General features: G+C 40.6%; 1 protein-coding gene across 1 annotated transcript; it reads right to left on the bottom strand.

The window, feature by feature from the left end:
- Positions 1-8074: 8074 nt before the first annotated feature.
- Positions 8075-26876, bottom strand: LOC119742563. Its single transcript, XM_038218642.1, has 8 exons — positions 26676-26876; positions 14123-14188; positions 13003-13194; positions 11966-12104; positions 10616-10785; positions 9989-10104; positions 9539-9788; positions 8075-9126 (listed from the first exon to the last, which is right to left on the bottom strand). Exons 2-8 carry the CDS (start codon positions 14139-14141, stop codon positions 8840-8842), a joined length of 1173 nt encoding a protein of 390 aa, XP_038074570.1. The 5' UTR covers positions 14142-14188; positions 26676-26876; the 3' UTR covers positions 8075-8839.
- Between the last annotated feature and the right edge of the window lie 154 nt (positions 26877-27030).

Below are 27030 nucleotides of genomic sequence, written 5' to 3'. Positions count from 1 at the left end.
TCCCCAAGACCACTTGCTTTGTGTAGCAATTTTACTGAAAGATTATCTACGCAGAACACATGCCATATGGTGCCAAAAGAAAACTGTTTTTCTAGTTATGAAATGCCCTAGCTACAAAAAAAGTTGGCGCACAAACAATCTCCAGGTGGATAAAATCAACGCTTGGACAAGCAGGTGTAGATACTAACACCTTCTCAGATAGTGGAAAAAAGGGGTTATCGTGCACCCTCGGAAATCAACTTCTAATTGACGTCTTTAGATCAGAAAAAATGCGTAGAAAACGATTTGCTACGTTAAAAATTCAAAAAATGTCCCACGTATTGTTTTTATGCAAATTAGTGCCGCCTTACCGAAAAATCCATTGTTCACTATATCTCAGCCAATATTACAGATAACTGAACAAATTAGGTGTCTAAACCTATGTTTTCAAGGTCAGAGATCACAATAAAACTATTCTGGAAGTGACCACATGTGATCTGTGGCATAGGAATATGCAAATTAGTGCCGCTAATAACGGAAAATCATGTTTTTGGCATATCTCGGCCAATGATAGCACATAACTACACAGGTAAGGTGTCTAAACCCATGTTTTGAGGGTCAACTATCGTTAGAAGACCATTCACGCAGTAACTATGTGTGTCATAGGCAGGTAAATAGGCCTATGTAAATTCTAAAATGCCGGTTTATCAGAAATTTAATTTTTAGCCAATATCTCGGCCAACATTGCACATAACTACACAAGTAGGGTGTCTAACCCCATGCTTTGAGGGTTGTTGATTTCTAAACCCATGTTTCTGAGACATTGATTAGAAGTTGATTTCCAAGGGTGCACGACACCTTCTTCGACCCAACTACAAGATCAGCAGCATGCATGCCGCCTATAGACAGGGAGTACCGGTAAAAATCATCCTCAAGACCGCAGACTGGACAAATTGTTCAATATTTGCAAAATTTTACAATAAACCGGTTCAAGCTTCCAGTTAAAGGCTGATTTGGATTGTGTCATGGTACCTTAAGAATAATTAATAAACATTATACATGTTTTATGTCATACATGTATCATACAAGCCTTGATACTTGGACTTGTCGAGACCTGTAAACAGTCTCTGTTTATGTCATAATTCGTGATTTAGTTTTCAATTAAACTTCAGCAGAAACAAGTCAATATGCACGCTTATTTTTATGATTTGCCTTGAGCAGAGCCAGGCTTTTATACAGTAATAACTTCGTTAAACTAGGAGGAATCGTCCCACGGCGACGCTCAAGCCGGACCCAAATACTTATGTTGTAATGACCCCTTTTTGTGTGGATTTTTGGCAAATAAATTATGAAAACAAACTGCTAGGTGACTTTTGAATGCATTACTACAAAATACGACTCTCACTTCATGAGAAAACGCCTCAGAATGCAGTTTTACGCATTCGTGGTTGTCATAGAGCTGGAGCTGTGTCATACTTACATTGTAATTAATAGATTTGTGTGAGACTTAACCTTGTTTGTAATTGGGCAATGTAACGCGAACACTAAAACATTCTGGGGACACACAAACTGTGAACATAATTTTGGCCGCTAATCAAACAGATGTATATAATAATTTAATTATGGTTTATGTATTTCTCGTAACAAATAGTTTAATTTTGTGATTAATACATCGTGTGTTGAGTCCTCTGTTCTTTAGAGCGGCGCAAGGGTCCGCTGTGCGACAACCAGAAGCCCAATTACAATCAATTCCAGCTTTGCTGACCTGTCTTTCTAAATGGAAGGGAGAAACTCTCTTCTTGGTAAAGCTCTGGTTGTCAATTCGGTTATTCTTTCGCCACTATCATCTAGCGCCTATTTCTTCCCCCTCCCCGCCTCGATGGAGAAGGTGGTGAATAAGGCTATCCAGTTTCATTTGGTCTAATAAGACCGAGTTGATTTCGCGCCCTGTCCTTTTTCAACCTGCTGATCATGGAGTGCTGGATATACTTAATGTCAGTCACAAAATGTGTGTGGAGACTGATCGAGGTGTGTGTTGGATCATTCTTATTCCTCCATGGTTGGATGTATAGATGGTTGTGCTTATAGGTATTTTGCCCTTTATTGGGTAACCTTTTCGTTGCGTATAGTGTTGGATTTGGGTAGAAATAGCTTCTTGTAATTGAACACATTTGGACATATTTTCGGTCGTTCCTGAGGTCAGCACTTCGTGTGAGCAGGCCCATAAGGCATCGATTACAACTGCATGCCATAATTTAATTATGAGTGATATATTTATAGTCAGGAAATATAAACTGTAGGACATATGGTGAAAAAACTGTTACTACTGGGTAATGAGATCACTGAAAACAGGCAGGAACGTCCTTCTCAAGTTACGTGTAAATGTAATGAAACGTGTTCACCTATAATTTACAGTACTCATCGATGTCGCCATTTCCATGCTAGACCGAAACCGATATTTGGATTTATGTCAAGGTAACTCAAGTAGCCTTACATGTAGTAGCGTGCCAAGATGCAAATCAAGGTAATATACAACATTTGCTTTTGCTGTACGGGATTAGCATTTTAGAGCAACTATTGTTACACTTACCATTTTAAAGTTTTACGTTCATAGATGCTGGAGAAAAAAAAACAAGAAAAAATGTTGTTCTTGTAGTCTGGTTCTCGGTTCTCTGACCTATACTTCAGACGAATCGGAGCATTTTATAGGCTTCGGGAATTGTCACAGTTGCTTGACGATCGTTCCTGCATAGATATAGAACTTAAAATTTTAAGTTTTATGAGCTCCGTGCGCTACCAAAAGAGGGCGCCCTTTTACATAGCAACAACGTCCCATGGGTGGGACATTTCGCTGGTTGACGCGCACTGTTCCTTGTGTGTGACGCCCGTACACCAGGGGATTTGCACTATGTACGCGCACAGTGGCCGCGCTTCGCAGCGAATGAATTGCAGTCAGGTAAGATGGCGTCGTTCGGTCACCCCCAACTGTACTCTCTTTGCCGGTGAGGGGGCAACCTCGTCCCCAGTACACCAGGGGATTTGCACTATGTACGCGCACAGTGGCCGCGCTTCGCAGCGAATGAATTGCAGTCAGGTAAGATGGCGTCGTTCGGTCACCCCCTTCGATGGCGTCGTTCGGTCACCCCCTTCGTGGCCGCGCTTCGCAGCGAATGAATTGCAGTCAGGTAAGATGGCGTCGTTCGGTCACCCCCAACTGTACTCTCTTTGCCGGTGAGGGGGCAACCTCGTCCCCAGTACACCAGGGGATTTGCACTATGTACGCGCACAGTGGCCGCGCTTCGCAGCGAATGAATTGCAGTCAGGTAAGATGGCGTCGTTTGGTCACCCCCAACTGTACTCTCTTTGCCGGTGAGGGGGCAACCTCGTCCCCAGTGCTAACTTTATTTCCAACCGCGTTTCCAATAGTAAACCCTGGATAGGAAACTTTCTTCCTGTATCCTGATTGGATACCGCAATTGGCTAGTAATGGATTTGTATCGTGTACTTGGTGCTATATATTCACAACGTGCAGTACGTGTTTTCGCGATCATTCGTCCATGCCTTCTCGAAAATACTAATTTCCTTTCCAATTTGCTCATATTAATATGAAATATGATACTGCATGTTGTCTCGATATTATCGTAACAGTTTGATTTCAAAAATCGTGTTTTCGTAACTCACGCCGTGCTCGCGCTGCTACGAATTGACTCTGTTTTTACCCCAGACACCGCATACAAAAACAAACGCTAATGTGTGACGCATATCTAGGCACCAGACTGTTCCTCATTTGCATACGTGTGCAAAAATCTTGCACATGCAAATGATCCAATACCAGGGTGAGAGAGCAGGTAGTGGTGGGCGCGTACTGCTCGACACCCTGGGGACGAGGTTGGGTGAGGGGGTACTTGTGAACGGAGCGGATATCTATGCGTTCTTTACATAGATATAGAATAATAAGTCTAGATCGGCAGCACGTGCATACGCGCAATAGACTGTGCACAAATTTTCCCGTTCCGCCATGGACGCCCTATGCGCAGTGGTGCGTGGGGCAAAACGTGCGTTACGCTCATCTAAATTCCCGTAGGTTTGTGCACAAATGTGTATTTTTATGCCCATTAAAGTAACATTTTTGACCAGTAGTAATTATGTCTCCGACAAAACTCAAAATGCATTATCAAGCTGGATAGTCACCTCGAAGTTTGCTCCATTTTTCCCTCAAATTAATTTTTTTCGTCTGAAAATGGTTGTGCGCGTTGCTAAAAATATCCAATAAAATATCGTGCTTATCTGATAAAACTATATATATAAAACATTGTTAAATCAATAAAAAGGAATGTAAAAACTGCTTTGAATTACCGTTAAATTGTTTAAAATTAAAATTGTGAAATGTGTTAATGGAGGATTTTAGAGGTTTGTGTTACACTATATTATTATCCTGTTTGGATGGCGGCCCCCCTAAGATCTCGGCCATCGAGTGACGAAAAATTTTGAAACTCGGTACATGCATAGAGCAACTCTTCATGAACATACCCAAGAAATTTCATGACCAAAAGTCAAAGGGTTTTGGAATTATGGCTAATCAATTATTCATATGTATGAATGGCAATTCTGGTCTGTGTACACGACGTATAATGCGAAAAATGTTCGCTGCGCCACAACCCCCGGTCCGATTTTTATGTTTTTGGTGTCAAAAGATGTGCACGGCTCGAGGCTAAAAAGTCATAAAAGCTCGGGTCGCGAAAACATTTTTTTAAAGGCTATCGCGGAAAAAGTCGGGGGGGGGGCGGATTCCGCCCCTCCGGCCCCTTTAGGGTTAAATTTAAGGACAACGCAACAACTATGGAAAAAGAAGTTCAAAATGATCATCATTCTGTAATTTGATGGAGGCTAGGGGGCTATTATATTCATGTACTCTGTTATAATTCTGAAGCAAATAGCACAATTGGATGCAGGGTATGTTTTTTAGAAACGCGCACCAGCATTTAAATCGGAAAATGAATACAAGGAATAAAATGGACCAAACTTGCTGAGGAAATAAGTACTACAGGTCAAAAATATAACTTTTACGGACATAAAAATATTCCTTTCCATACAAACCTACGGAAAAAAAGGTGTGCGTAACGCAGGTTTTGCCCCACGCGCTACAAAATGGCGCTGCCCATGGCAGAACGCGCGTCTGTACGCACTGCCCATAGATATAGAATAAAAAGTCTATGGCACTGCCGATCTAGTCTTTTTATTCTATCCGCTCCGTTCACAGCACCCCCTCACCGGCAAAGGAAGTACAGTTGGGGGTGACCGACCGACGCCATCTTGCCTAGCCTGACTGCAATTCATTTGCCTCGCGGCGCGGCCACTGCGTTCATGAACATGTAACCAATAGCAGACAAAATTTGGACTGAAAATAAATGGTAAATTTGGAGCAGTAGTTGAAAAATAGTTAGGTTATTCCAACGGTGGTCGGCCGACCACCGCTGGAAATGTTTACAAAAATCCCATTTTTTTGAAAATGACTTCACACCAGAGGCCTTTTATAGAGGAGAATTTTATAGGATGTTTCAGACTGTCATTAACCAACATCGGAGTAAGGTATTTCGTAAAAAGTTTTATTTTTCGATGATTGCAAATGTTGTATATTCCCTTTAACAAAAGGGAAAGGACATCTTTACTGTCGCATAAATTGTTTTATTTACCGGACGTGCCATCAAATTAGAACCCAGCACTGTATGGGCGATTAGGATGTTAGTTTTGCCAGAAGTTGATCACAGATCGCGAAAATCCATCAGCACTCCACTACCTATCGAGAAAGTGCATCACCGATTTGATGATCACACTGAGTGCCTCTTTGGCGTTCCATAGGATCCACAGAGTAAGGCTATTCGTCGCGCCCACGCTCACCGATGCAAGATAGTAATTCGCCGCGGCTAGATATATAGCTCGCCGCGGCGAGATAGTAATTCGCCGTGGCGAAATAGTAACTCGCCGCGGCGAGATAGTAGGTCGCCGCGGCGAGATAGTATTTCGCCGCGGCGAGATAGTAATTCGCCGCGACGAGTTAGGAACTAAATTTTTCATAATTTCTTTTGGCCCTTCTACGCTTCCGTACGATGTAAATTCAGTGGGTTTTTTTAGTTAATTTTTTTTTAGATACCAAATTAAGGCAATTCCGACTTGAGTCAAGTCTACATATTGGCCTACTTCATTCACAAAGTCATCCCCTAATCCCAACTTATTGTGGACCCGTCCATGCGAGTGTTTTATAAGAGCATGCTACACGTGTACTACTCAAAATATAAAAAGCAAACTTAGTGACATGAACAAGAATTCTAAGTCAACAAATACTGAATATAATTATACCAGTCATGTGTCACTTTTATTGACCATAATTCATCTACATACACATTAATTGCTCTAATATGATCAAGGTTTGTTCTAAGCTCCCATTACCCAAAATGTAATAAACATTTTTTTTTTCTCCAATTACCAAAGATTTTTTTGTATCTAGATATCACGACAAGCGACGTGAACCAACTCCACCAAGATTAACAGAATGAATTTAACAATGGATATACTATGTTTGATATAAGACAAAACATATATAGAAGCAGAAAATTAAAAGTAGATATAAACCATCCAATTATTATAAAATAACCTTACATGACGTAACTACTTGATAGTCTCAAGCTTCCCGTGAAATTATGGCACCTGGTGTGCTGTCATTTGCAAGCCTTAGCGAGATTTTGTATTAATTTCAAACGATGTTCGGCCGACCGTATCGTTGGAAAAAATCTTACCAAATTGAGCTAGTCCATATCCCGTTTACAATTAGTTAAACATCTGTGAATGGGTGCAAGCCAGCTAGTCTAGATCCCTGACTTAACAAAACCCCAAAAGTTCTGTTTCGTATAGGATCAGAGAGCCAGACTACAAGAACAACATGTTTTTGTTGATTTTTCCAGCATCAATGAACAAAAATGTTAAACAGGTCAGTGTAATAATACATTTTATAAAGTACTTACCCTCAAATCTATTCATTTCTCAAAATTACAGCGAAAGTAAATGTTGTATATTATCTTTAAACAAACTGCGTATGATGCGATTCCATAACTATAGAATTCACTTACAATCTAAGGCAAATCTATCATTATCATTATTAAGTTTAAGAACAGCAGTAGTTAACTACAGTACAAAGATAAACTCTCAGTTATGTAATACCACAATGCTCTCGCGATTATGAGTCCCCACATTCATTATCTGCGTGCAGATGAAGGAATAACCTAACTCTATACGTATACAAAAAAGACGACGAAGCAAGCCATTTACCCGACAAGATTAATATATATTTTCGGTAGCTACTCATACAGATACATTTATTTCCACATTACTGACAATGACAGCACATAAAATATGTCGATGAGTAAATGACATGAAACGAGTAACTTAATGAAGAACATGAAATGACATAGTAATAAGGGAATAAATGTGTGCTTCGGAGGTTTTTATCACTCTGTTTAAGACCACTTAGAGTCTGGGTGCTGATAATTACCCGAGCCGGAGGCGAGGGTAATTATCAGCACCCAGACTCTAAGTCGTCTTAAACAGAGTGATAAATACCGACGGAGCACATATTTATTCCCATTCATATATACCTTTTCGGTAAGAAAAAATCATATAATTCGTTCAAAACATCCCGATTTTGTTCAACAAATTCACTTTATGCTTTTTGAAACATCCCTCTTGCAAAATAATGGAGTGTTCAGCTGGCGAGTAAGATGTAAACAACCCTTTTATGGAGATTGACGCGCGCGTATCATGTTCTGCGCGATGTCGCGCAGAACGCACCTGGCGCGTTGCGTTTTGAATTTAGAACTTTAAAATTCTGACTCCCTGGTAGTGTTGCGCATGCCTACGTGAGGATTGTGAACGTTCAACCAATGAAACGATAAGAGGCACTGGATTTTTAGGAGTCCACATTTTATTGTGACACTGGAAAAGTGTTTAAGACCAGCTAGCCATGTCTTTATCATCCGTTTAAGACCGGCCACGTGACGGGCTCTCGACCAATAGGAATGCGTAAACTGTCTTAGGTATTTATGAATAATTGATAAAGAGTACTAAATAAAGGAGGAACTAAGCATAACAATACTAAAACAACAAGTACGGTTAATAATCCAAAAGTCTCAAGTCTTGTGTTTTTCTCAAACAATGATGGGGACTTTGTTTTCCTTTGCAAGTTTTCGTTAATTCTAGGCAGAAAAAACAGCTCCATGGTTCATTGAATAATAGTGTATTCACTGATGCGTATAGGTATTAAAATGATCAGTGGTACGTGGACAGCTGAATTTTGTGTCATTTCTAGTAAAATAGAAATAGCTTGTGAGTAGCACGCAAATTACGTACGGTAACATAACTAGTCAATAACATGTACATTCTTCCAATGTAATTTAATTGTATTGTATTCTTTTAAAGATTTGGACACACACTTTCTTTTGGACACACCATGTAGCATAACGAAGTGAGTCAGCCAAACGAGGAGCAGTGACACGAACAAATTAAAGGGGAAAACAGCAAACGAGTGTAGGGGATAATCACGATGTATAGGCGAAAGAAAAGATAAGCTACAGGTAATGGGAAATAAGAGCTACTTTGATGGAGTTCTAAAAGCGGGCCACAGACGATTAGATAGAGCTGTGAAACCACGGTATCAAACTAGTCATGTGGACCTATATATTAATGATCGAATGACCTGTGGACCAATTCATGCAGCTGGTATTAGCACAAAAAATGTGCTATGTTGCTAAACACATTATTTTGCTAAGCGCAGATCCTTGGAATTGGTCCCTTGGTCTACTCAGGGGTTTTACATAGCTGTGTAGCCACGGGCAAAATAGTGATTCTTGACCTTTAGCAGAGGGTGCAAGGTATTGAGGGCAAGAAGGTTCAAAGCAAGACCCTTCGGTGAGGTGCCAACGCATGGATGGGCTGGTTGGACTCCATTGGTGTCAGTACAGGCCTCAGCTGTCAGACCCACATCCATCAGGAAGGCCACCGATCCGCCATATTGGATGGGCACACCGGCTATCTCGATGTCACCTACAGTGAAGCCTTCAGAAGCAGGCACCTCTAAACTGTACCGCAGGCCTTCCTCTGTTTTCAAAACAAAAATGGGAATGGTTATAGCATGGAGAAATAAGAACCTCCATGGTTATAGAGAGTTGCACAAGAAGATCAGGGCAAAGAGATTTGTGGGGTACTGTCACAGGCATCCTCAGCTTGCTGTAAGCAGCCTGGTGCTCTGGACTTCCTCCCATTACGTGAAGGGAAGACCAAATATCACCTATATGTTTGTCACGGTACAGGCTTCCTTAAAGAAGAACTACTGGCTGCTATGGGGGACAGGGAACAGTGGAGAGCCATTATCCGGCAGATATCGCCGACTTAAGCAAGCAAGCAAGCATACAAGGAGCGATATAGTTCACCTTGAAACTAGCGATTTATAGGCAAAAGGAGTTGAATACGTGAACAAAATTACTAGCTTATAATACGTGTAGGTTTTTACCTGCGGTCCCGCGGAGGAGTTTCATGTACTTGGAGGCATCATCCCCGTTTGGGGTGGTCCAACCAGCAGTCTTCACATCGGCAATGAACAGGCAGACGGGGTTGGCAATGCTGATCCTTTTGCCGAGGCGACACAGCGAGTTGCAGGCTGAGCCGATGTGAGGATCGCTGTTCCGGTCGGCCCGACCATACTGGGAGCAGTTGATCAGTTCTTGCGAGTCTGTAATAATGCTGCCATTTTTCTTGCGAATCTGAGGGAATCATAATCACGATGCAAGAACCAAATAATTTGTTGGCTGCAGGTCACTTGTATACTTTTTTCCCTGTGTAAATGGAATTTTGGACATTATTTGTACTAGTCATACAGAAAAATGTGTCCGATTTTTCGATACCTCCTCTCCATTAGTTACCCTACTGATTAATACCGAATGTGGCCTTTGTCTTCACTTACGATAGACGCATCTCCAGCCAGTCTGACTTCCGCGCCGAGAGAGTTGGGCGGGCAGTTGAGGTGCATACACCCATCGGTGGTATTCCACTTGTTGTAAGTGTCGTATATCTTCTTACCTATACAAGACATGCATACATAGAAAAATAGTTTGTATTAGTGCACTATTCATTGTCTATTTGCTAATGCATAGGCGTGACACAAGACTTTGTTTGGAAAAGCACTGTGGGAGGGGGTGGGTACCGTGCAAATCCGAGTCCAAGAACCCTGCGCTGTTGTTTTAAAAATGAAAATATACACACGAACAGCTTCGCGTGGCAGGAGTAACTGTCTCTAAAACTGAACCAGTATTAACTTGTCAAGTTAATACTGGGTCCGTCGGGTCAGGGAACTTATAAACCCTGATTCCTGCGTTTCCTTTACAAGTTTTTTTGTATCAGGGATTTGCGGCCTTCAGTGCCCGTGGATAGCTTGGGAACTAGCGAATATGGTAAACTAGATTGGTATGTTTTATATCGGGTTTTGCCCTTTGCAGACATGTTTTGTAAATACTGCATTCTCGGTGTTAAAGCTTACTCGGGTGGTGCCCCGACGGAAATTTTATCTTAAAATGATGGATTGGTATGCTACCTTGATCCTCAGTGTAGAGGTCCTGGAGCTTGACATCAGGGGAGATATAGTTCTTGTAGAGAGCAAGGCAAGTCTCTGGTTCCCATTGGAACAGACAATCCCAGTACTCGGGGCCTTCGCAGGTGAAATCCACGCGGGTAATTTGGCCCCGATCGTTCTTGTAGACGTACCTGAATCATTGACAGTTTGTTGTAAAAGAAAACATGGAAGCCAAAAGCATAAAAATAGGCGTCGAGCCAAGCCCGCTGGAACAAACTTTTGCCAGGGGGTGCTGGCAAAATAAATGCCAACGCTGAGCGCAAAGCCCTTACGGCGTGGCTTAAATGGCCCCTAAACGTTTTGGAATATGGATGATCTGTTGTGCAATCTGAGGCGATTCCTGGCCACTTTCATTTGACTTTTTTTGGCAAACGTTTTTTTACGATGATGAAGACAATTTATTTCATTATTTTGTTAAGAATATACTATTGCTCTTATAACGTTTTTACTGTACTGAAAAGTCGGGAACCCTGTATGTTTATCTCTGTTTTTTGTTCCATTTAATATTATGGAAAAGAATTGTATCATTATGCATGACATATCAGGTAAAAATTATTGTTGCAAGGCTGCTTTCTTGCATTTAGTAAATTCCTTCGTGTATGTTTGTTTTATTTTCCGAACCCTTATACGGCGTGGGGCCCCGGAAAATTTCGGATCATTTGGATGTAGTAGAACATTGCTGGCTGGAACGCATTTTTGCCTGGGAGTAGGAGGTGCTGAAGCACATTCCAGCACCCCCATCCAAAAAGTTGGGGGTGCTGCAGCACCCACAACAAGGCACCCCCCCCCCCCCGTTCCCGCGGGCTTGCGTCGAGCGTTATGCAAACATAAGTGCATGTTACATCCCTCAAGACTTCAAATTGGTCTTAACCGTGAAATAATCCAAAGTTGAAAAGCTAGTATATGACTTTGAGCTTTTGCAGTGCGGAACCCGGTACCCAAAGAAATAACTTTCATGATAGTATGAGTAATGGTGGACATATTAATCATTCACTGTTGTAACTATTATTCAGCTTCGCCGAAGGTCTCGTTTGAGGGTGGTCAGATCCGATGCCGGCAACCACGAAATCCAAGGGACGGTGTATATGTAAACTCTTGACCCGGAAAAGGGTTATGCCAAATACAACCCGGATTCCGGGTCAATATGATAGGGAGTTTTGTGAAGGCATGCAGTTGTGATCAATACATTATTTGTATGGGCCTGCTCACACGGAAGTGCTGACCTCGGGCACGACCGAAATAGGTCGAAATGTGTTGAATTATAAGAGCTATAAAGACTTGTATGTATTTAGGGAGATGTGCCGTACGTACCACTCCAGGTATTCGTCTTGGTTTCTGGCTTTCTTGAACTCTTCGCCGTTGTGAGGCCATCCGTCTTGCTTGTCTGCAACTTCTAGGTACGATTCTGGAAAATCTTGCTGCAGACGGCGAGGGAAACCATTCCATGTTACTGTTGTCCCCCCCCCCCCCAAAAAAAAAAACCCCAAAAAAACAAGGCACATGTAAGGACTTAATTTCAAACAGCGAAAAAAAGAAAGAAAAGAAAAGAAAAGACACACGCAACAACTCATGAGTTGGGTTTTAGTATTTCCCCCGTCCTTTTAAAGTAAGTATGAAGGGACACTGGGTGTGCGACGACTTAACATGGCCTTGCCAATGCACCATTAGTAGAACGTTTTGAAGATATAAGCAGAGCAAATTAAATTTAAAAATTACTTTGATTTTTTTGTGTGGACTTCCCGTGCTTCTTTCAGTGTCTACCCTGATTAAAATTAAAATAATTTCATTATGCATTGACATTTTGAGCGCACCATAAAAAAAGCAAAACTAAGCAACAACAAAAACAACATTATGGTGAGCTTATTGAAAAATCGAAACAAACGGGGCGCGTGTTGTAGGTGGCTAATACATGCATTGGTTATGCTACAGTATAATTATTGAACCCGAAGATACTTGAGCAGACTTGAACAAAAAAAGACTTCCAAACGTCAGAATATGACTGAAGTTTACATGAAGTGGAATACTGACGTTCAAACCTTTTCAAAAAAAGCTGGAAAAAACAATGGAGGATAGCTTTGAGGGGGCAAAGAATGTTCAAAGTTAAAAAAAGTTATTTATGTTCGCCAGCAGAAAGTGCTACTGCGGTTCTGTGTTGTTAGTTCTCTAGTGTGTTTCTTTAAGTGGTTGCTTTTTTATATTTAAGAAAAGCGATGAAAGCTCATACCTTCGAAGGCAATGGCATACACTGAAACCCCTAAATCCTCCAAAATTGTGATCGTTTCAGAACCATTTGTATAGCATTTGTTCTTAATTGATGTACAGATCTTAATTGACAAGTTAATGCACACCTTTTTGAGTGACCCTGTCCTCTCCAGCTGGCTTGATCTGTGGATTGTAGAACTGGCTTTTCCCCACTCCAACAATCGTTTCTTCCACCTGAATCACTTCGTTCATCGTTTGGTTGATAAAATCGCTCCATTCCTGGTAGTTCGTGGCGGTACAGTAGTCTTTAACGCCGGCAGGGGTGGAGAAGAACGCCTCTGTATACGAAAGGAACCGGAGTTTGTGTTGTAAGACTTTATTACTAAACTAAATTTTCTCAACTGAGGGTTTTTTTTGTGGTAGTTTGGCCACATGTGTCTCATGTTACCGGTGATCATAGGAATTGGTGGTTCAGCTTTGCATTCTCTCGTCAACATTCATGTTGCAGTTGTTTCGTCAGAGATTTTTCTTTCCGTACGGTTGACAATCTCCCATCCATTTTATGACCCGCGACATGTATACACGCATTTCTCTGCGTGGGTTCAATGCCTCTTCATATCATTACAGGGGCGAATCCAGGATTTTTTTTTTTTGGGGGGGGGGGGGGGGTCATCAGCAACAAATTATGAAATGTAGACAAGTATCTCCGGACACTTGCCCTCCGAAAATCAATTGGGGTACCATACCAAACTTTCAATGGGGGCGCTGTGCAAATCCGACGACAATTAGCTCTATATTATAGAATAGTGTGCTGGCTCTGCCCGTATTTTGTGCACATGCGGACATTACCAGCAGTTTTTTTAGGTGACAGTGCAGGGGGAGGGGGTGGGTTTCGCATTTTTTTGATGAATTTCTATGAAAAAAACTCATTTTTGACAGAACTACGGGGGTTGGCCCCCCCCCCCCCCAAGGATCCGCGCCTGCATTAAGCTGGATATTACGATCAATTTTTTGTTTTCCTTTTTGATATTTGACAATTTGACACTCATTTAAAGACCAACGACACTGTTATAAGCATTTCTCTCTCGTGTGTTCATCAATATTGTCACGTATTAGGCCTGAGAATGTATTCAACTTAGTTTTCCTTTTTCTTTCATACACACTGTACGCGGAGGCAACGAACAGATTAAGTTCAACATGAATTAAACACACGTGAAGCCACTTTCAGGAAAGTCAATTGAAGTAATAATTGTTATTGATTCATACCTGATGACATGTTGTGCATGCGCCGTTGGGCTATAATCCTTGCTAGATGAGAGTCAAGTTGGGTTTCTAGGATAGAAATGATCAACCATAATGTGTTAAGATCAAAGTATTAAAGAATCATTAATTCCATTATTTTCACAATTAGTCCTGCTTTGTTATTTGAATTCGTTGTCGAATTCGTTATAAAAGAAACATTTTTTATACCACCGACGAGATCAGCAGGTTGAAACCTGAGCCTAGCCTTAGCGTTTAAAAGCAAAATCCTTGTGCTTTGGAAGTAACGTGGCGAGAGTCCATCATTTGCAGCCATCCGAAAAGTAACTGGCGTAATTATTGTTGAAAAACAAACTTGGTTGCAAGATAGTAAGGGAACTAAACTCCCTGTGAAATTATTCTTTCCGGGAAGCTGTCATTTTGAAGTAATCAACGCAAGAAGGCATTTCCAACGGTGATTCTTAAGAAGCACCGTAGGAAAATTTAAATTAGTAGTTCGTTTTGTTATTCAGCGCAGCGCGCACAAGTATTGGAACGACGCACACGCGCGCGCGGTTGTTATAATTCGTCGGATCAGTGCGCGACGTCGCGTATAGCTGCAATTCAAAACATGATTCAAAACATGATTCAGTAACTTTTGATTTGAAATTGAGATCTTAGAATGCTGTTTTTCTCGGAATGTACAGCTGAAACTTAGCTGAAACTTCATCAGGTTAGTTGCTCAGTATCCTTCATTAGATTTTGAACTCTTTTGTTGCTTCAAACGAACATAATGCACAAATTACAAATGATGGACTGTAGCTTTAAGGTAATACTGAGTGAGTCACTCGCGTCGTTGACTGCACACAATATTTACGCCTCCATGTTTGACTTATTTTGTTTGCCGCGCTTTGATTTTTAAGATGGCGTACCTTGATAAAGGTCCAAATGGATGACCCATCCAATACGCATGAGGTTTAATATTTTTGAAACAAAAAGAAACAGTTATGGGCTCTGTGAGCCAAGAACAGAGGGCGCGTTTTTTTCTTACTATTGAGAGCTCCGTGGATGCACATCTAACAACATCTAGACACGACATTTTATATGCTTTATACGTTGTGAATTTTGTTTATGAGATGCGTTACGTGGCTTGTAACGATATGGTACGCAATGCGCGAACGTCCTGTGGCTTTGAATCATGCGCAGACGTACACGTTCGTGTAATAATTTGATATAAATAATGATTGCCGTCAATTATTACCATATACGCGCAGTATTTTAAAATGTCGTGTCTAAATAGGTTTTATAAGATGGATGCAGCCTCGACTCCATAGGCTGCGTGCGCGTTCCAGCCTCGTCTCCATGGGCGCGTACGCGTTCCCTCACTTAAGATCGCACAAGGCATCATGGGAACCAAAAAACGGCGCAGCAACTCTAAAACATAGAGTTATTTATACTATGCAGTGCCCGTCTAAAATGTGCATGCTCGGGAAGGGCAAATTGCTTGGCCGCTGGTCATGGGCGTCGCCAGGTTTTTTTTCTAGAGGGGGCAAAACATATTTTTCCCAAAAAATTCCCGTATTTCTGGTTTCAATTAACCTTGCTATTTGTAAATGTTGAGTACAGAATGCTTGCAACGTCAATGAAACTTTTAAATAAAAAGAAAAAATTCAGGGGAAAGGTATGAACAGTTTGCCCCTATTGAAAAATTGAATGTATCTTTATGTTTATGATCGGTAGATGGCAAGTTTGGGGCTATAGGCAATATTTTATCGGACTACAGAGTTTTTATGAGGAAAAACTTGCAGAGGGTAAAACAAGGAGAGTTTTTTTCTATTAAAACGAAACTACACTGGAATTGGCGTAAACCATGACTGGTTTCAATTAACCTTGCTATTTGTAAATGTTGAGTACAAAATGCATGCAACGTCAATGAAACTTTTAAATGAAAAGAAAAACCTTCAGGGGAACGGTATGAAAAAAAATGAATGAAAAAAATCCTGGCAAGCATAATAGTGGACCAGACAAAGTGGAATATGACTCTTTGGACAGCATTTTTGGGTAATAGCAGGCAACCATGTCAGATCAATCTGTCAAAGTATAGAGAAGGAGGGGTCACGTGATTTTGCACTTAATACCAAAAATGAAGACCCTGCAATATTGTATCGATTGCCATAAAAACAAAATCAAATCTGTAGCAGTTGATTTTATATTGATTTTCAAAGATTAAATCTAGAAATCTTTGATTGCTTGTAATACGATACTTGATGACGTCATTGTGACGTTATTACCAGAAAGTTCAAGAGTTATTTTAACTGTGCTATATATAGCCAAATCTTGATTATTTCTATCGCGGTTGATTTTTCAGCACTTTTTGAGGGTTTTATTGTAACTTCCGGTCTGATGACGAAATCAATTTTTTTTCGATCCGTATGTTCTGTTGTTGTCATATATGTATACTTTTATGTAATGTATCGGTACTCGGTATAGATTGACTTCTTGGAAATAAAAAGTGTTTTCTGCATTGCACAGCTTATTACCGAATTTGTCTCTATCATTTTCACCGTTGTTTGGCATACCCGCTCATCCATCGGCCATCGGCTAGCACTGATTCAATAGCCTACATCCAAGGATTTATATATTTTCGCAGTGTAACACTAGTTGCTCAAACGATTCCAACAACGGGAAATTGGAGTATGAAACTTTGGGGGACGGACCATATTTGTTTTTAATTCTATAACTTACCTAATTGCTATAACTTCGCCAAAATGGAGAAAATTGTCCACGTTTAATTCAAACTCTTCCTTTTTTCATGTTAATATCTGCGGGAACACAGAAAATATGCACAACACCTTGGGTCTATAGCCTTCTTGTTGGGAGTAGAGTCTCTTCTAATTTGAGCAACTCCCAACCTCCCAAAATCGAAAACATTAATTTTCACCCTTTAGAATGCTAACTTTTCCCGAGTTTTATTATAACGTACGTACGTATCATAATAAAGGCACCCATTCGACTTCAAATGATGTAACATTTCAACCTTTCCATAAACTGCGGATACATTATCGGTTGATTTTAGATACATTATCGGTTGACGCAGTGCCCGTTCTGTGGTAATAGTACATTATCGGATACAGTTTTTTGTAATACGTTATCCGTCGGCATGTGATTATCTATACTACAATCACGAAAATGATTCGGGGGCGCTGCCATTTTTCCGACCGGTCTCCTGTCCCCATCGCGCCCGTTGGCTGCGGGGGATGCGGAACGGGGCCCGGCTATTTCCACCCCATTTTCCCATAATTCCTTTCCCCATTGAGCCGGCCGCGCCGGCCATCTTGCGTACGGGCCGGATAATTGACGTGCCACGTCGTATACGTTCGTTTATGAGCATGCAGCGTACGGGCCGGCCGGATAATTGACGTGCCACGTATACATGTACGTTCGTTGTGAGCATGCAGCGCATGCAACAGCACAGCTTTGTTGACATGGTTGATGTATCTGTTCCTCCATGCTCCAGTTTTCTCTTTGAACGGTAAGTCTCATTTATGATATGTATTTTTGTTTGAGAAAAGTGGTATTCTTTCGAACGCCACTGGCATTGAGAAGCATTGTTGTTTGTGAAAAGTGTGAGTTTGTAAGTGTCCAATGATGGCGTAGTCTGGTGGTAGTACGGGGAGGGTTGTACGGGGGAGGCCTCGGCCCGAGTTTGGCCGTGTGTTTACTTCGTTTTCCTTGCTCCATGGCTAGGCTTAATGTGGCCAAATTTACTGCATGCTGCATGACCTCCGCAACTACAGGCCTCACTTGGAACATGTACCCGAACATGTTTGTAGAACTTTGTCAACTTTTGATTTCACAATTGGGCTTTGTTGGTAGTTTATTTTTGGATTTTGCTTTAGTTTGTTTTAGTCCTAAGCGTGGAAGCCTAGGCCTACTACTACTACTCAGTACTAGCTACAAAAAAAACTGCTGCATTTGTATATAGGCCATGAAATGTACATTCATTCCATACAAAATGATGCAAACTAAATCTTTGTGGTAATCTTAGAACACGGCAAATCATACTAAAAACTTCCTTTACAGAAATGGCTTTCATACTCATAGGCAAAACAAAATTAATTTACTGCAAATCAAAGACCAATAACCAACTTAATAAAGAAACCCTCAAATCAAAATTAAAGACGTGATCAAGTTCAAACCTCAGGCCAAAAACCCCAAAATACAGGCAAAGACTAAAACCTGAAACCAACACAGTTAGAATAGTGGATCTAAGAGAATACACTCTGGCAGAAAATCACATGACTCGACAACAGAAATGAACCCAAGCAGGATAAAGAGGAAACTAATACATTGATGACTGTTCAGTGTCTCTGCTGTTCTGCTGAGATAAAATCATATGCGGGGGGGGGGGGGGGGGGTCACAAAAATACAACATATAAGACATGTTTCGTTGTTTGGCATGTCTGGTTAGTACTTCAGTAGTGCATTCCGCATAAATGGGGTATTGCAAGTTTTCTTCACCTTAGTCGTTATTCTTTTCTTTCTAACTCCTTTACACAGGACTCCCGATGACACCCACATCACATGACCAGCTCCAACCATGCTCCAAGCATGCTCCAGTGCATGCTTCAACCAGTTCCTAAAGCAATAATCTCAACTCAAGACGAAGACACCTATTCTTTCAAGTTCAACTGCAAGATTCCTGCTTTTTCTCTTTACCCATTCAAAACACATTTTCCTTCTAGCCATAATTTTAATTTTAGAAGTCATGAAATAGTGCAAAAAAAATCACTCTTTTCTGCTGTTTGATGTCCATCCTTTTTTAAAATTATATCCTTGGCTTAGTTGTACCCAAGAATCATGATGGAATGATTACCCGATAATTACTGGCCAAGCAGACTGTGTCGATCCTGGCAAACTTATTTGATAACAAAACAATGTCTTTGATTACTAAATTACATAATCACTCTTAAAATTTCACAACAAAATATTCATGATCGCATACCCCTCCGTTTCTCATGAGTTTTCACCAACACTCATTAAAAAAATGTTGTCCTGTAACTTACAATGCCACTGTCATTATTTATGATTACAGCTTTTAACACAAAAAACTGCAATTGCACAATAACCTTTGGCCGTCTTGCTTGAAAGTCTTTCATGGAATGTTTGTGCCTATGGTAAACAAGTCTGGACCGCCGTCCCTTGCGAAAATTGCTCCTAAAACTGACTACAATTATATCCCCTGAGTTTTGTCGAAGTACTACCCTGTACAGTAATGAATGCAAATACATTATTACAAAAAATGTGTGTATACCTGATTTCATTTTCACAGTTTTGTAATAAATACATTTTACATGTGGTGCTTGACATAATTATGAAGTGCTCCAATATGTCCTTTCTTTTAGTTTTACTCTCTTCTGCAAATAAACGTGTTACGATACTTTGCTGTACAACCCCATCACCAAAATAAAAACACCAACTGCTATAATGACATTAACTTCTACTTAATACATAAGAAACACCCCCTTCAACATAACAAATATAAATTGTTGCCCACTTCCCCGGAAATATAAGTGACCATTCACAGGTGTAACATAAATAGGCATGGGCGTCGCGGGACTCCCCCCCCCCGGAAAAGCCAAAAAAAAAATCATAGTGTTGTAAATTTAATGGGTTGGGGGGGGGAGCAAAATGTCTCTGCCCCCCTCTAAAACTGATAAATCGAGAATGTGTTGAGAAAAACAGGCATTTTGTGGGCCAAAATATGTTTTGCCCCCCTCTAGAAAAAAATTCTGGCAACGCCCACACAATACCCAACCCCCACCCCCACTGGCTGCCCCCTCCTCTCCTCTGTAGTGAGAACGATGGATACGACGTTGTATAGGCCAAGATCAAACCGCGTTTCATCTAAATTACCTAATTGTACAGTTGGTGTATACGTCCTTAATGGTTTGGCACCTTGAAAATTCAATGTTCAAATTGACTGGACAATATTCCTGCACAACATTATTTATGAGCTTTATATAATGAGACACCACATGAGACAATCGGTCGGCAATGAATACTTAATTTCATTCAACTGTTGAAAGCAAGACCTTCCTAATCGGCGCGCAATTTAAAACATTTAAACGGTATGAATCCCAGCACAAACATAAACCTCCACAATATCAGCGATTTCAATATCACCATCTCCCCTCTATAACAAAAACCATTTCTCCCCATCCCTGGAAATGTTTCTCCCCATCCCCGGAAATATTTGTGACATGGTCGACGGGTTTTACGGAAATTGGGCGTTCCAACTAGCACCCTTCACCCCAGCTAGCCCCTTCCCCTATATTGACAATATGTCCTGCACCCTCGCACAATCTCTGCAGGAAACGTTATGTACGCGCACGTTGAACGCAAATACAAATTAGGCGAGACTGATGGCGAGTCCAAATAGGCTCGCGCCTCGCGTGCAGCAGAGGGTATGATTCTTTATGTGACTTAACAGTTGTTTGGAGTTATTAGAGTTTAAATTATCGAGATTTCATTGTATACAGTAATTATTACGAAACAGTCAACTCTACCCATCTAGCGGGTGCCGCGCGAAGCGCGGCATCCCGCTAGTCGGATACAAATGGTGCAACACTATCAGTCAAATGTTGTTACATTATCGGTTAGTGATACATTGTCGGTCAATTTGTGTGACATTATCGGTTGGTGATACGTTATCCGTTGGTTACTACATTATCAGTTGTAACAGGGGGTCCCCGATTGCAGGCAAAATACACACTTGTGTGTAGGCCTACGGGTGGGAGTGTGTGTTCGGAAAAATCTTGTCAGCGCGATAACTTGAGAAATACTTTACATATGAACTTAACATTCGCTTTGTGGATTGCTCTTGGTAATCCTAAGAAGCCTACTGCATTCGGGGCCGAAAGGTCAAAGGTCAAGGTCACAGTGGCTAAAACAATTGTGATCTTTTATTTCAAGTTATGTACAGCTGTGTTTTTTTTTTTTATTCAGTTTGTTTGTACAGGATCTATTCACATTCACTCACTCTTTTACATCACACACATGTAATGACTTCCCAAAAGAAAAGCAAAAAAAAAATTACATTATTGCAATTTGAGTGGTAGGGCGCAACCCGACCACTCTTTGGAGTTGTTACGATTAATTGAGTGGTCGGGCACAACCCGACCACTCTTTGGATTTGTTGCGATTAATCTTTCTTTCTTTCTTTCTTTCTTTCTTTCTTTTTTTTCTGCATAGCACGTTTCCGCGGGTTTTCTCCTAAACGGTATATGATATGAACTTGTAACTTTGAACATATATTGACCCTCATTCCGAGTGGTGCATATTACACTGACGTCACTATGTCGTCATCGGGTGTCAAATTACAAGCGATTTTCGTTGAAAAAATGACGATCTTCTTTCATCTATAACTCTTCAACAAAATGATCAATTATGCTCCAACCTTGTAATCAGATAAACCATAAATTGATAAACATTTTTTGTCGTGTAGGTGAACTCGATTGACCTTTACTTCCGGGTCTACCGGAAGGTCAAATTTAGGTGAATTCAAAATGAAGACATTAGCCTGAAATCGAAACAAAGCACAATTTCTTCCAAACGGTTTACAGTATGATCATAAAACCTACTGTGAACTTGTACCATGTTACGAAGATGTTATAACTGTTGTTACGTCATCATGACGTCATCAGGTATCAAATTACAAGCGATTTGATTGCACGATTTGACAAAATACTTTGACATATATCTCTTGAACTAAATAGGGTATCGTGTTCGTTTTTTCGTGAGGATGTAGACGGTGCCTTGAGCAACATTTCTTATTCCCGGGCACAAAACTGCTTGACCTTTACTTCCGGTGTTACCGGAAGTGCAATAGAAACTGAATCTAACTCTAAAACGGAAGCATTTTCATACAGACAAATACATTATGGAAGTGTTAAGTGAGGAATGCCAATCACAAAAACATTATTTTGACGTCATCCACGAAAGGGCGCCCTCCAGCGGCACATGGAAAACAGTTTAATCTTTTAAAATGTAAAAGCGAATTTTTATGATATAATTGCCCCTATATATCCCGTGAGCAACCACAAATGAATTTGCAAGGTTTCATAATCATGACGTCATCTGACCGGAAGTTACTGTAGGGAGAATTCAACAATGATCATTTTATTTTTAAAGTTAAATCCATCATTTGATCCCTGTCTCATGACAGCCCCCCCCCCAAAAAATGACATCTGTTACACTTAATATTGACCTTTTGCCTCCAAATACTGTGACGTCATCAAACTGGAAGTTAGCTGTTATTATTACATACACTTAATTTCCATATTTCCATGCGTTATTGTTACTTAATGATAAACAAGAGTCCTCCCTTCCCTGTTTTGACTGATGACGCCATCAAACCGGAAATAATTGTACGTGTACCCAACTGTTTACTGAAATTTTTCATACCTTAAAAGACGCATTCTTTTTGTACAAAATAATTGGTACTGGAAATGTTAAAGTTCTTGGTCCTTTTTTTCTGACATAAACATATTCATAACTTAATTGGACAATGCCTAATGAAATGGTTGTCTACCCGACCACTCTGCGTTTGTAACAACAAACGCGAACCTCTAGTCTTTCTTTGTTTCTTTATCTGGACAATACGTCTCCGCGGGTTTCCTCCTAAACGGTTTATGATATGAACTTGTTACTTTCAATATATATTGACCCTCTTCCCTAGTGGTGCATATTACTCTGAGGTCATGATGACGTCATCGGGTGTCAAACTACAAGTAATCTTAGAGGAAGAAAGTGACCAATTACTTTCACCTTTAACTCTTGAACAAAATAATCATTAGTTTTTATATTCTGTACTCAGATAGACCATGAATTGGAAAAAACATTTTTGTCGTGTACGTGAACTCGGTTGACCTTTACTTCCGGGTCTACCGGAAAGTCAAAAATAGGTGAATTCAAAATGAAGACTTAAGCCTGAAATCAAAACAAAGCAAAATTTCTTCCAAACGGTTTACGGTATGATCCAGAAACCTAGTGTGAACTTGCAACATGTTACGATGATTTTATACATTTTGTTACATCATCATGACGTCATCAGGTATCAAATTACAAGCAATTTTAGGGCAAATTCTGATTTTACTGAATCGCCCCTTGATATTCTTTGATTAACCCCAAATAACTTGGCAAGGATTCAAATTCATCAGACCGGAAGTTTCTTCTATGAGAATTAGAAATTGACCATATTTTAAATTTAATTCATATCATTCGATCCATGTCGTATATCAGCCCAAATATCGATATCCATTACAATGTTCACTTTTCGCTTCCAAATACTGTGACGTCATCAAACCGGCAGTTCAGTGTTATAAACATTTACACATATTTATTTTGCAAATGTTCATACGTTATTTAAGTAATTCTCAATGAACATTCAAACCGAAATAAATCAGTATTCACTTCCCGATTTTGACTAATGACGTTATCAAGCCATAAATAACTTGTATGTGTACATAGAATGTTTACTGAAATTTATCACACTGTTAAAGATGCATTTTTTAAACAAAATAATTGGTTGTCCTGGAAAGGATTTAATTTCGTGATCCTTTGCTCTTACACAAAAATATTCATGACTTAACTGTACAGTGATGCATAAAATAGTTTTCTACCCGACCACTCGACTCTGCGTTTGTAACAACAAACGCGATTCTCTTTCTTTTCTTTCCGTGCAATGCTTATAGGGTTTTCTCCTAAACGGTTTATGATATGAACTTGTTACTTTCAATATATATCGACCGACCCTCATCCCGTGTGGTGGATATTACCCTGACGTCATGATGACGTCATCAGGTACAGGTATCAAAGTACAAGCGACTTTCGTTGAAAAAATTACCATTTTCTTTCACCTATAACTCTTGAACAAAGCGATCAATCATGTTCACACCTTGTAATCAGATAGACCAATAACTGATATACATTTTTTTTGGTCAAATTTTTTAAAGTCAAAGTCGGTTGACCTTTCCTTCCAGGGCTGCCGGAAGGTCACGTTAGGTGAATTCAAACTTAAGAAATTTGCCTCAAGTAAAAGGAAAACATGATTTTTCCGTAACCGATTGAAATCGCGCCTCACCAGTTTTCCTCTCATATCTGTATGCTGAATTAATTTTTCCACAGCGTGTAGCCACAAACTTTTCTGTCGTAAAGTCAGCTAGTGCAGAATTTATTATTAAGCTCATGCAAAAGAGAGAGAAAAAAAAAAGAAGCCATTTTATGATATGATTAGCACATGTTGCATAAACTTCAACGACGTTAGAGGTGTAGTGAGCGCGGAGTAGCGCCGTGGGGCTTGAGTCTCGTTGGGGGCGAGTTAACATACACACACACAGCGGAGATTAAGTTTCACCGGAGAATCACTGATCATTTATTCATTCATTTGTTCATTCGTCTCCATTGGTTGCTCAGAGTCGAAGGGAAGGAGGTAGCCAGTCGCTGCACCAGGCTAAGCATAGGCTAACGGTATCTTTCATCATGATTTCCAGCGGTATCCGGGGGAATTATATTTCCATTTCCCCCAATTCGGAGGCCATTTTTCTCGACTTCCTCCGTGACCAACTCGGATAAGATTTCTATCCTTCTCCTTTTGACACTAGTTCCGGAGCACTGCCCAACGAAGCCTGTTTACCGCTGTCTGGGTTACCTCTCCCTTCGCTTGGAATAACCAGCTTTTGAATCACTCTAAAGAACCTTAGTAATATTCAAAGAGTATACTGAACTACCGAATTATGTAAGATTCAGTCTTTTATATATAAGCACCAAACAATAATTAATGAGGCCCTATAATTATTATCTTACACGACACCAAATGCCAGTCTTTGCAGACATATCCCTCCGCTGCATGGATACACGTTCTATTTTTAGAATATTGTGCACACACCTGGGCAGGCCAGGCCAAGTTCGGGCAAGGACCATTAGTAGACTAGTGGTTGATTTGTGACGTACCTTACGCCTGCGCACTGATAGCAACGTGCGAACGTCTCTAGTCAAACGCTGGTCAAAATATCATCGCAAACATTCTGGATCCTGGCTCTCTGCTAGCGTTATGAATGCGCGCGGCTATTGGTAGGCTGGTTCCAAATAGTCGACTAGCGTAGTCAACCACCGTTGACTAGACAGAGTTCGGGCAAGCGTTAGTTAACCATTGGTCAACTATAGTCCTTGCGCGAACTTGGCACCAGCTTTTGGCAATTTAACGGTGAGTAGGCGAGCGCCCTCTGTTGGCAAAATTTGTGAATGATCAACAACAAATCACTATCATAAATCATTTCTCCACAGAGGCTTCGGCAAGTCTACCAATAATCCCAACTGGTTGTATGCTTGAGTAGCCATCCATGCAGCACCAGATGTGCGCTTTCTGATAGGCCTACAAGTCTTGTCGAGGTAATATAAAGCAACAAGTTCAACTGCAGGTTGTGTGATTTTCTTTGTGAAAAACACAGGGTAATGGGTGCAGGGTAATGGGAGGGGTAATGTGCAGTTCAATTATGATTAAGTCACTGTAAACACAAGAAAATATGCCAGCCCGACCACTCTGCGTTTGTAACTCAACAATCGTGAACCTCTAGTATTTATTCTGAGATCATAGCCGGGGATCAGTTCATAATTATAAAACCTACAGAAAAAACAATAACGACGTCAATGAACGTTCCATATAACCAAGGTTCATGTAAGTTGATGTCAAAAAGAGTGGTGTCGATGTTATAGGAAACAGTCACGGTTAAAGGGCATTTGTGTTTGTAAACACTAAACACACCTGACTTGTTTGCATTGTTTTGAAAACATATACAGTGTTAATTTGCATTATTGTCAATGATTTGAATTTTAAACCTTTGCGATGTTAGCCTTGAACAAGCAGCAACAAATAAAGCACTGGATAACATACAATTTTGTGTTTTTTGTTTGTTCTTACATATTTTATCCTCCAGTCGAATGACAAAGATCTACTTGGATGTTACTTAAACAAATAATGAATGTTTATGAGTGCAATGGTGAGAATATTTTCATGAGTTGAACGATCGAATGGTCCATTCAACGAGGCGAATTAGCGGAGTTGAATCAAGGGCGGATCCAGGGGGGGGGGCCAAAGGGGGCCATGGCCCCCCCCCCCCAAAAAACGAAACCAATTTTTTTTATTTTTATGTGACATCGCAATAAAGGCAGGCAATGAGTACACCACCATCTTTTCCTCAAAAAAAACATTGGTTAAAGTGGTCAGAAATTGCCTCAGATCGCACCACAGAGCATCTAGAATCCAAAAATTTTTCGGGGCCCTTAAGCGGGCCCCTTAAGCGGGCCCCGAACCCCACGCCGTAATTTTTTGACCCACTTTTTTGGGGGACCAAAATTTTTTTTGGCCCCCCCAAAAATTGTGTTCTGGATCCGCCCTTGAGTTGAATGGGACATTTTAATCTTTCAACGAATGAAAATATAGCTGGACATATTTGTATAGTATCCTTCTCAAAGCAAATCGATGAAAACAAAAGTCAAGTATCAAAACCCAAAAACTTACCTTTACGAAAGTGACTGCTTCGGCTGTATGTCTTCCAACGTCGTGTGTTCTTTGAGCACCAACTTGTGCAACAAATTATGGAGTGCTCGACGATAATGACTTGCGTTAGCAGTCAGCAGCCAGCGGTGCCGTGAAATAGATTGAGCGAGCCGACACACCACACACCCACAACTACCCAGGTCATTGTCGACTTGAACTCTTTTGTTAACGTACCGTGATTCAACTAAAACCACAGTGCGCACAATGTTATAAACACTTGGTTGTGCAAACATCCGCGTTCTAGTTATCCAATCAAAGGCGTCCATTCCAAAGCCCAACCCTGGCTTTTTGCATAATGAGTTTGCAACAGCCAGAC

The sequence above is a fragment of the Patiria miniata genome, unplaced genomic scaffold, assembly GCF_015706575.1.
Source record: "Patiria miniata isolate m_02_andy unplaced genomic scaffold, ASM1570657v1 HiC_scaffold_6, whole genome shotgun sequence".
Taxonomy (NCBI): domain Eukaryota; kingdom Metazoa; phylum Echinodermata; class Asteroidea; order Valvatida; family Asterinidae; genus Patiria; species Patiria miniata.
Note: the sequence above shows the minus strand (reverse complement) of the source record. Positions and strands in the feature narration are given on the sequence as shown.

Excerpts from the sequence above, each read along its gene's own strand:
- LOC119742563 (XM_038218642.1), bottom strand. Across the intron at positions 12,105-13,002 it reads GGACAGGGTCACTCAAAAAG|TAACATGGAATGGTTTCCCT; the intron begins GTGTGCATTAAC and ends GGGGGACAACAG. Across the intron at positions 9,789-9,988 it reads TGGCTGGAGATGCGTCTATC|ATTCGCAAGAAAAATGGCAG; the intron begins GTAAGTGAAGAC and ends TGATTCCCTCAG.